The sequence below is a fragment of the Phalacrocorax aristotelis genome, chromosome 6 (genome assembly GCF_949628215.1).
Source record: "Phalacrocorax aristotelis chromosome 6, bGulAri2.1, whole genome shotgun sequence".
In the NCBI taxonomy this organism is placed as follows: Eukaryota; Metazoa; Chordata; class Aves; order Suliformes; family Phalacrocoracidae; genus Phalacrocorax; species Phalacrocorax aristotelis.
The window spans coordinates 32,544,187-32,554,262 of NC_134281.1; the positions used below are offsets into that span (position 1 = coordinate 32,544,187).

General features: G+C 63.9%; 1 protein-coding gene across 2 annotated transcripts; it reads left to right on the forward strand.

The window, feature by feature from the left end:
• Positions 1–772: 772 nt before the first annotated feature.
• Positions 773–10,052, forward strand: KIAA1614 (KIAA1614 ortholog). 2 transcript variants are annotated; one of them, XM_075096934.1, is made up of 10 exons: positions 774–1,046; positions 1,826–2,443; positions 3,042–3,105; positions 4,373–4,525; positions 5,249–6,498; positions 6,574–6,703; positions 7,439–7,643; positions 8,174–8,292; positions 8,448–8,632; positions 9,603–10,052. In XM_075096934.1, the coding sequence occupies exons 2-10, from the start codon at positions 1,831–1,833 to the stop codon at positions 9,794–9,796; spliced, it is 2,913 nt and encodes a 970-aa protein (XP_074953035.1). In that variant the 5' UTR covers positions 774–1,046; positions 1,826–1,830; the 3' UTR covers positions 9,797–10,052. The 2 variants fall into 2 exon arrangements, with proteins under 2 accessions (XP_074953034.1, XP_074953035.1); XM_075096933.1 differs by having other exon boundaries at positions 773–1,046; positions 5,249–6,703.
• The last annotated feature ends 24 nt before the right edge of the window (positions 10,053–10,076 follow it).

Sequence of the window (10,076 nt, forward strand, 5' to 3'; positions counted from 1 at the left end):
GCCGGAGCGGAGCGGAGCCAGGACAGCCATGGCCCCCGCAGCAGCCATCCTGCCCCCCGGGGGTGGCAGCCCCGGCACCTCCAGGTGAGCGGTTGTCCGGCTGGGACCGTCCTGTGTGATGAGTTTTGTGGGGTCTCGGGAGGAGGGCAGGGGAAGGGGTTTCGTTGTGGGTGGCTCTGCAGGGTGCATGTTGCACACTGGTTTTAGAGATGATGGTATGATGATACAGGGATACACCAAGCTCCCATCATCCTCCCACCTGAAGATGCTCAGTCCGGAGCTGTTGGTCTTGGCTTGCTGTGGGGTCCAGGTAGGATTTGGCCTCCAGGAAAGCAGGAAAATTTAGCACATCTGCAAACATGGTGCTCACAGGAGGGTGCCTCAAGCCAGCAGGCTTTGCTGCTGGTCTGAAGGCTATTAGAGAAAACACCCCCACGCTGGCGTGACCACCCTTTCCATCCTTTTTGCCCTCCTAAAGCCCCAGCGACTGGTGTGGGCAAGACCCATCAGGCACCCGGGGTGAGGTGCTTCCCCCGGCAGGCCCGGGGAGGTGGGCTGGCCTTGCTCCCCGCTCGCCTCCCAAACCCGCAGCCCAGACAAAGGACATTCCTGAGAGCCATCCAAGGCAGCTGGGTTTCCCTCCATCCCGGCGCAGGGCGTTGGGTTCCCACTTCCTGCGGGGTGCCCTCCGGCCCCCCATGCCGTGCGTGGCCACAGTGGCATCGCCCTTGGGGGCCACCCACCAGCCATCATGGGGGCGGGTGGTTCAGCTTCGGGGTCGGTGCAGGACTTGGCTGGGTACCCTGGCGTGGGGTGCGCGCTTCGGGGGCGCGCTTTGGAGGAGGAGGAGGCCCAGGCAGGAGGCAGGGCCAGCTGAGCTCCCACAGCCCAGCCAAGAGGCTGAGCCCTGGCTTGGCTGAAGGGGCTGGGATTTGCTGGCTTGTCCCTTTTTTTTTTTTTAAACTTTTTTTTCTCCTCCCCTGCTTCCTTCCCTTCTTCCGCTTTCTTCTCCCTCTTCCCAGCCCTCTCCTGATGCTGCTCCGGGGGTAAGGACAGCCCTCCCCTCGTGCCTGCAGCCTCGTCCTGCCACCGCTCTGCCCTGTGGCAGCAAGGGGCTGCAGTGACCCAGGGGGGTGGTGGGGCCCGGGGTGGGTGCTGCGGGGATGCTCCCACAGCCATGGCCACGGGGGAGGCTCCTCCAGGGGTACCAGTGGGGATGGGAAGCTCCCGGTGGGGTGCAGGGGGCAGTGGCACCCCGGTGCCACCGGGACCACAAGGACAGTGCAGGACGGGTGACACGTGTGACCCTGGGGCTGGGGTGGAGCAGGGGGCTGGTGTCAGTCTGGTGGCACCTTTGACAAGTTGCATCTGTGCGGGATTTCTGGGGAGTTTAGGGCCATGATTTGCCTCGGAGAATGCCGGTTCCCTCCAGTGCATCTTGCTGGGTACCCCAGGGCACCCAAAACTGTGTGGGCAGGCACCCATGCTCCTGCTCAGCCCCTGGCTGGCCAGTTGCTTTGGGGAACTACGGCTGCCCTGTTCCCCCTGCTCCAGAGTGATGCTGGTACATTGTCAGTGCTGTGGGTGGGTGGCCTCGTGCTGTGCCATGTCCCTGTCCCCTTCCCCACCACGCTCTGCACCACAGTGGCATCGCATGCCTTTGCTCTCACCCTGGGCACGGGCATCCCCACTGCTGCTGTCTGCAGAGCCTTGGGCAGGCATGGGTGATGCTGGATGCAGGAGGTGCCAAGGCAGGTGCTGGAGAGGAGGCGGGCGAGAGCAGCGTGGGGGCTCTCCCACCCTCCCCTGGGTTTTCTCCCTGCAGGGCACATGGAGGGGGGCTGTCCTGCTAAGACACGGTGGGCGCCACAGGTCCCCAAGCAGCACGGTCAAGCTCCTGCCCCACCAGAGTGCCCCAAGGCCACCCGCAGCCCCCACACCATCCTGGAGAGCAAGGTGAAGGCGCTGAAGGAGAAGCAGGGGGCCAGCCGGCCGGACACGCCCGTGGCTGCCCCCGAGCGGTCCTCACCCAAGAAGCCCCGGCAGCGGCGGGGGAAGCCAGCGATGGATGTGGCAGCGGTGGAGCCACGGGCCCAGCTCCGCACCTACCTGACGGATGGGCTGCTGGACAGCGGGGACCCTGCGGCCGGCAGCCCCCCGGCACCCCGCACCGGCACCCCGGGACTCTGGCGGGTGCCAGCACCCAGGAAAGATGTGCCAGGAGGCACCGAGCACCCCTGGGACAAGGTTGGCAGGACCCAGGGCTCTGCTTCCTCCCATGAGACACCCCCTGTGGAAGAAGAGGCACGAACCCCGCCGCGGGACCAGGGGGGTCCCTCTGCGTCTCCTACCACAGTGGAGGGCTGGGAGAGGCTCTCGCTGGCCGAGCGGGTGGAGAGGAACCGGCGGCTGCTGCAGGAGGTGCTGGGCCTTGCTGCGGCCGGTGCGTATTTTGGGCAGGTGGCAGCTGCTCCAGTAGAGCCAGGGAGAGTGGGAAGGAAAAGCTTTGAGGCAAGGGGGGGTCCTCGGCGCCATCCTCCAGCATCCCACACTGCTGGTTCACACCCCAGGGCTGCCCTGTCCCCCGTGGGTGCTGCACCCCCTTCACCAGCAGCTGTAGGAGATGCCCATGAACAAAATGGGGTGCTTCTTCACTGGGATGATGCAGGTGCTGCTGGTCCCTGTCCTGGTGAGGAATTTCACTGCTAAAAGCAAGAGTGAGAATCCCACTTTCTGGGGCACTTGAGGTCTGTGGGCATCATTTTATATTTGCAAGCCGGCACCAGAAAAGGGAATTAATTTCCCCTTTGAAAGCATCTGCTCTGATGACCCCGCAGTCCCCGTCCCCACGAGTGCACCCCATGCTGGGTGGCGTTACCCCCTGGGGTCTCTGGAGCCAAGCAGCTGGGATAGCCCCAAAAAAGGTATTTGTTAGGATGGCTGAGCTGTTGGGCTGGGGATATGGGGGGTGCTAGTGAGGGGGACCAGGGTGGGGACCACAGTTCAGCTGGGCTGATGCTTTCCCCTGTCCTGCGTTTCAGAGGTGCCGGTGAGCGACGGGGACTGGGACTCGGGGGTCTCACTGCAGGATGCCGAGGGCTGCAGGTAGGTCAGTCCCATCATGGCAGAGACAGACATTTCCCTCTTTCCTTCTCCCCAGACTTGTATTATAAATGCACCCCACAAAGCAGTGCTGAGGCTCAGCAGGTCTCTAGGGGAGAGCAGTGGGGCAGCCCTCCAGTGGGGCAGCTGGTGGGGGGAGCATGGAGGGGTTCCTGTGATGCCTCAGTGTGAGCGGGGCAGGAGGGACAGGTTGAGCCGAGTGTCCATGTGGTGTTTGGGCATGGGGGGTCCCTGCCAGGACCCCAGGGCGGGAAGGGAGCTGGGGAAGAGGCCAGGGCAGAAATTTGCTCCAGGTGCTTAAGAGGATCGAGGCAGCAGGCGTGTGTAATCTTGTTGGACTAACGATAAATCTTAGAGGTACGGACTAAAAATAGGGAGGCGGGACAGGCAGGTAAGCTGGGGCAGGTAAGCGGACTGGGGAGCAGGGCCAGGGGCTCGGGGGCTGCATGGGAGAGAAGCAAGTGAGTGGGGAAGACCCTCCTATATTGTGGTTACTGGTTCTGCTCTGCTCTGGCAGCTGGCGTTGACTGGAGACAGCTGGGTGCAAGGCAGAGCTGGGGATGTTGTGTTCCCCCTGAGCAGGGGCAGCCAAAAACTGGGGGGAAGCCTGGACCGCCCCCCCATGGTGCTGCACAGGGGCCTTTCCTGGGGGCTGGTGCGCACCCACCCTCCTGCTGTGAAGAGGTTAAGGCCAGGCTCCCCGAAGTGACTGCCTGAGCTGATTATTTTAATCAGGGGGATTAGGGCCATGGCCAACAGGGAAGGCAGTGCTGGAGCAGGGCTGCGTCCTCCCGCTGCTGACTGATCCCCCACCCTGCAGCCGGTGGGGCAGGGGGGTGCGGGGGAAAGACCCCCTGCAAGGAAAGGAAGGCAGCAAGGCAGCCAGGTCGGGGGGTCACCCCAAACCTACCTGCGTTCACCCCGCTGCAGGATTCATACCGGCGAGGAACGGAGGCAGTGTCTGCCTCAGTTTCCCCATCCACCTCTGTGATGCCTATGGTGCAAAGCGCTGCCTCGGCTGAGCTGGTGCCCAAACTGTGTGGGTGCTGAGCCCCCGCCCAAAGCATCACCGGTGCGGGGTGTGACCCCCCTCCTCCCACGGGCTGTCACCCAGCGCAGCAGCCAGCCTGCCTGCGAATGGAGGCCAGGCCCCGTTTTCCCTGGGCAGAGCAGCCTCGTCGTCACTGTTAAACCACGTCTAATCCCTGTTATTTTTTTCCTAATCTCCCTCTCTGCCGCGGGGCCGCAGGGCCTTTGTCCCCGGGCAGGAGCTTGAGCTGAGCCCGCGGCACGAGCAAGCCAAGCAGCTGCTACAGCGCGCCCGCATGAAGGCTCGGACGAACCCGCTGCGTGCCAGCCACGACATCCTCCTCCTCCCCACTGCTGCTGCCCCGTGCCCCAGGTCAGTGCCAGCCCCGCGGGCCACATCCCGCCTTCCCCTCCGCCGCTGCCTCGCTGCTCTCGGTGGGTGCTTCGGGACGCGGTGCGTGCGCAGAGCGGGCGTGTGCGAAGCGTACCTGTGTGTGCGGAGTGTGCGCGTGCAGGCAGGCACCTGTGCGGAGCGTGCACCCGTGTGTGCAGAGTCAGGGTCTGACCTGCTGCGTGCAGCCGTGTACCCCTGAGTGAGCAGTCCTCTGCTTGCGCAAGCATCCCCCTTGCCTGGGCACACGTGAAGTCTTTGCAGCGTAATATTTGGGGGTATTTAATTGTGTTTTATGAGGCATTAACAGTGTGCTCCTGGCTGCCTGGGAGGATGCATTTCCCAGCTGATGGGGAGTGCCTCCCCGGAGGAGGTTTGGTGCTGGAAGGCTGTACCAAAGCTGTGGCTTGCCGTGTGCGCCAGGTCGTGTGCAATTCGGTGTTCCCAGACTGATTCACCGCGCACCTCGGTGCGGGGGAAAGGTGACGGAGGCGGGGCCGTGGCAGCAGGACATTGCTGCAGCTGCTCACCATTCCCGTTTTGGGCAGCCCGGGCAGAGGGCTGGAGGGGAGCCGGGTTGCATGGAGCATTGGGTGGGCTTCCCTCCCTGCCTGTCCCGCCATCTCCTGCGCTGGGTTTTCCCGCTCCCATCTAAGGGAACCAGACAGCCCTTGCAGCTCCTCTGTCCATCTGTCCCCATGCCAGGGAGCCCAGTGGGAGGCTGATCATCACCCCACGGGACGGTGGGAGCCTGAGCGACTCATCGAGTGGGGAGTCGAGCTGTGGGCAGCCACGGCGGCCTCGGGGACCCTCCCCGTCCCGCGTCCGCTTCGAGGATGAGTCGGCCCGTGACGCCGAGGTGCGGTACCTGGAGCGGCTGCAGCTGCGGCACCGGCGGGCGCTGGGCTCGGTGCTCTCCTTGCCGGAGCCAGCTGGCAGTGGGCAGTTGGGGGACAGGGCCGGCCGGCCCAAATCCCGGAGCGGTGACCTCGTGGCTGGGGGCAAGTGCAGTGCCTGTGGCTCCTTCCTTGGTGCCACCGCTGGCCGGGGCACAGACACACCAGCAGCCACTGACGCGGCCGAAAGCAGCCCCGAGGCACAAGGAAGCATCCCGGGGGATAGTGGGGGGATGAGTGCTGCCTGGTCGGAGCCCAAAACTAGGGTTCTTGGCCCCCGGGGGTCCCCGCTGTGGATCCTCCCCTCACGACAGCGCATCCACACCGAGAAGATCAAGGAGACGTACATTGGGGATGTCACCTACATTGATGAGGTGGACTCAGCCCTGGAGAGCACCGACACCTCCGATGGCTGCCGGACGGACAGCGAGGAGGCAGGACCCCGCAGCCCCCACCCACGGGAGCACCGGGACCCCTGGGCTCGTGGGCACAGGGCCCCCCGTGCCACCCCGCAGCTGGAGGCGAGGGCTGGGAAGAAGATATGTGCGGTCAGCGGTGACCCCCACACAGGGGACCGGGGCTCGGGTGGCACCACAAGCCAGCCAGGGGCTGGTTGCCCCCCGCTGCCGAGGAAAGCCAGCAGCCAGGAGGAGGAGGACCCCCACCGGCACCTGGGGGCCAGCAAGGGGGTGGGAAATGCCGCTCATCCTCCACAGCAGCCCAGTGAGCCCCCCGACCCCTCCTTGCAGCCAGGGACTGGCACTCCAAGGCTGGGCACCCACCGCCCTGCTCCCCCACCCCCCAAAAAGGCCTGCTCCCAGGCGCCTTGCAGGAAAGCCCTCCTTTCTGGTGGCAGCTGCCGGGCATCGAGACAAGGAACCTGGGGCCTGGAGCCCAATGGTGGGAGTGCTGTGCCCCCCCAGCCTGGGGGCACGGCCGGACAGGCGGAGCAGCAGGGTCCCTGCAGCCCCAGGTGGCTCCCAGGCAGTCCCCTCCGTGCCTTGTCCACCAACAACTGCAACAACACCCACGGGCAGGACCCCCTGGGTACGGGCAGAGGTAAGAGACCCACGCACGGGGGTGCACGGGGCTCCCCAATGAGGCAGGGATGTGACTGTCTTACTGTGGTTACAGGGGCACTGTTGCAGCCCGACACCGGCCCAGTTGCGCCCATGCCCCAGAAGGCTGCTGATCCACCTGGGAAAGCTGCCGGGACACCCGGAGCGCAGCAGCAGCGGCACCCAGCCGGGAGCGCAGCACACGGGTGAGTGAGAGCGAGGGGCCACTGGCAACCCGCGCCACGTGGTGGGTGCTGCGTCCCCGAGCATCCCTCCTCGGCACAGCGGGACTCCGCCAAGCTGAGCCCCCCAACGCTTCCCAGTGGCACCACACCTTTTGGCACTGGAAACCTCCATCTGGGGGTGACAGTTTTCCACACGTGTCTGTTTAAGTATGTTCGGGGGGAGCTGTGTTTCACCCCACATCTGGTTCTGCACAGGGTGTTGCAGCAACAGGCAGCCTTGGAGGGGTTTTGCTTAGTGCCAGATCTTCCCTTTTGGGGATGATCAGCTGCTAAACAGGGGCTGCCTCAGGGCTCGCCAAACACAAACCTGCTGGACCTGCGCCGAGCCGCAGCATGGCTCAGCCTGGCAGGAAGGTTTGGAGGTGGCGCTGGGTTTTTCAAGTCCCTTGGCAGGATGTGACCCCTTTGGGCAGAGAGCAGGGGAGGTCTGCAGGGTGTTAAACCCCTAATGTTATGGGGAAAATTGCTAGGGAGCCTGTCAGATCTCTCTGGCTAATGAAGCCATCCCTTGCGCATGCTGGGTTACTGCTGCGGGGAGGTGGCTGCACCCGGATCTCACCCTGCAGCCTAATTTCTCTGTACTGCGGCCATCAAGGCTGCAAAGGTGGGTGCAGGATTCACCCCAGCCCTGAGGCAGCTGCCAGTCATGCTCCCTGCCAGGCCCATGGTGGAAGCCCATTGTCCCTCTCCATCCAGGGAGCCGGGGCGGCTGGTGAGCCGCAAGGGCAGCAGCACTTCAGCATCAGGGCTGAAGAAGCTCCTGTGCAGCCTGAGCCAAAGCACCAAGCAGCGCCTGGGCCGCTTCCGCTGCTATAGCATGGAGCAGCTCCCGGCCCCCAGCGGCACCCCAACAGATGGCCCAGGCATGAAGAAGTCACCCTCCCTGCAGTCCCTGCAGCTGGTGAGCCTAAACGTCCCCCCCGCAGGAGTTGTCGGCGGGGGGCAGGGGGGTTCCACAAGAGGAAGTGTGCTGGGCTAGGGTGAAGCATTCCTGAGCATCACTTCATGGCCCCGGCAGTCCTGGGACGGGCTTGTGGGTATGTCTCATCCCAAACCTGCTGGGTTAGAAAAGCCTGGAGCCAAATGGGGAGTGGGAGGGGGAAGGAGGGAGTGGGGTGGGGGGTGGAAGACCTGATCTGGGGAGGGGAGATGGGGTAATTTGGTTTGGGGTCACAGCTTGTGTGTCCCAGCCAGCTGAACGGTGAGGTGCCTCCCCAAGAAACCCTGCTCCTTGGGCGGGTACCCTGGCCCGGAGTGGGGGACGCTGGCTTATCCCTCCTCAACGGTGGTTTGGGGAGGGCTCCAGTGGGGGGACAGGGAGTGTGGGGTGCCCCCACGCTCCCAGCTCCTTGGGCATGTTGGCAGGTGAAAGGCTGTGGTGCCACATGGTGTTCACAGTCATCCCCACCTCAACTGGCTGCTTTTCCCCAGGTGTCACAGTCACCCTTCTGCCAGCCCCAAAAAGCTGCCTCCGTCCAGAGCCTGCACCCCCTCCTAGGCAAGGCACCCCGTGCCAGCGCCTACCTCCTCCCCCAGACCACGGCTGGCAGGTAGGACAGGGCTCGGCACGTCCCTGCCATGCCCAGGAAGGCTGTTTCGGGGTGCTCAGACACATGGGGTGGCTCGGTGCAGCTGGGGACCTCGTCACCCGGCCCCCGGTGGCTTCGTGGGGTCCCTGCTCACCCTATCTCCCCTCTCCCCATAGGAAGGGGGGTTTGGGGCCACGGCGCTCACTGAGCGTGGAAGACATTGGGGCACCTGGCCGGCTGCGCGCGGTGGGGCGCGTGGTGGAGGTCTTCCCCGACGGCACCAGCCAGCTGGAGCTGCAGCGACCGCCCCATGGCGCCTTCGGGTTTTGTGTCACCTCTGGGCATGGCCGGCCCGACACAGGTACAGTGGGGTCATCCCAAAGCATCACAGTGTGCCCAGGTGGCCACCAGCATCCTGGCTTGTATCAGGAATAGTGTGGCCAGCAGGAGCAGGGCAATAATTGTGCCCCTGTCCTTGGCACTGGTGAGGCCACACCTCGAATGCTGTGTTCAGTTTTGGGCCCCTCATTACAAGAAGGACATTGAGGTGTGGGAGCGTGTCCAGAGAAGGGCAACGAAGCTGGTGAAGGGTCTGGAGAACAAGTCTGATGAGGAGCGGCTGAGGGAGCTGGGGTTGTTTAGCCTGGAGAAGAGGAGGCTGGGGGAGACCTTATGGCTCAACAGCTACCTGAAAGGGGGTTGTAGCAAGGTGAGTGTTGGCCTCTTCTCCCGAGTTACTAGCGATAGGACAAGAGGAAATGGCCTCAAGATATGCCGGGGAGGTTTAGATTGGGTATTAGGGTATTGGGTATTATATCTTTACTGAAATAGTGGTCAAGCATTGGCGTCACCATCCAGGGAGTCACCATCCCTGGAGGTATTCAAATAACGTTTGACATGGCACTTGGGGACATGGTTTAGGAAGCCTGGGAGTTGTTGGGTTGATGGTTGGACTTTTTATGATCTTGAAGGTCTTTTCTAACCTTAATGATTCTGTGATTCCATGAACCTCAGGGGAGGCATAGCCTCCATGGTGGCTCTTGTCCCCAAGCAAGCTTGGGGACAGTGTAAGGGGCTGCTCCATCGCTGCTGAGCCCCAAAGGGGTGCCAGTGGATGGGTGGATGCTGCCATATGAGGCTTTGGCCATGTCCAGTCCCGTGTGTCCATCAGCACATGGCTTGGGACACACAGCCCATCCCAAAGTCCATTTATAATAAATTCGTTGCTGTGCATGGGCCCAGTGTGCAGCCCCTGGGTACCCCCCCGCAGGGGGCACAGCCTCGGCCATGGGGTGTCTGGGGGCCTCACCCACCCCTGTCCCTCTCTGCAGGTGTCTATGTGCAGGAGATGGCAGACGCCGGCACGGCCAAGCTGTACGCGGGGCTCCTAGGCGTGGGGGACGAGATCCTGCAGGTCAACGGGGCAGCTGTCTCGGGGCTGGGGCTGGCCCGCATCCGTGAGCTGCTGCTCCAAGCGGACACCCTGTCCCTCCGTGTGCTCAGGCACCGCCCGGCGCCCCGGTAGCCCTGGCACAGCTCCTGGGAAGCCCGGTGGGAGGAGGCCAGTGTCCCGCTGACACCCCGGGATGCTGCTGGACGGCATGGCGTGGACCAAGCTGCCCCACGGCGCCAGGACCTGCCCTGTTCCGGTGCAATAGTTGGGTCCCCACTGCGGTGGGGGCAGGTGGATTTCCTGGCCCCCTGGGAGGCAGAGCGGGACCAAGGATCCCCCCAGACACTACCCGGTGTGTCCAGGAGGTGCCCCAAGTGGGGGGACAGCCCAGCCCGGGACTGTCCTGGTGGGC

Excerpts from the sequence above, each read along its gene's own strand:
- KIAA1614 (XM_075096933.1), top strand. The coding sequence starts at position 1,831 with ATGGAGGGGGGCTGTCCTGCTAAGACACGGTGGGCGCCACAGGTCCCC. Across the intron at positions 2,444-3,041 it reads GCTGGGCCTTGCTGCGGCCG|AGGTGCCGGTGAGCGACGGG; the intron begins GTGCGTATTTTG and ends CCTGCGTTTCAG. Across the intron at positions 8,293-8,447 it reads CCCCAGACCACGGCTGGCAG|GAAGGGGGGTTTGGGGCCAC; the intron begins GTAGGACAGGGC and ends CTCTCCCCATAG.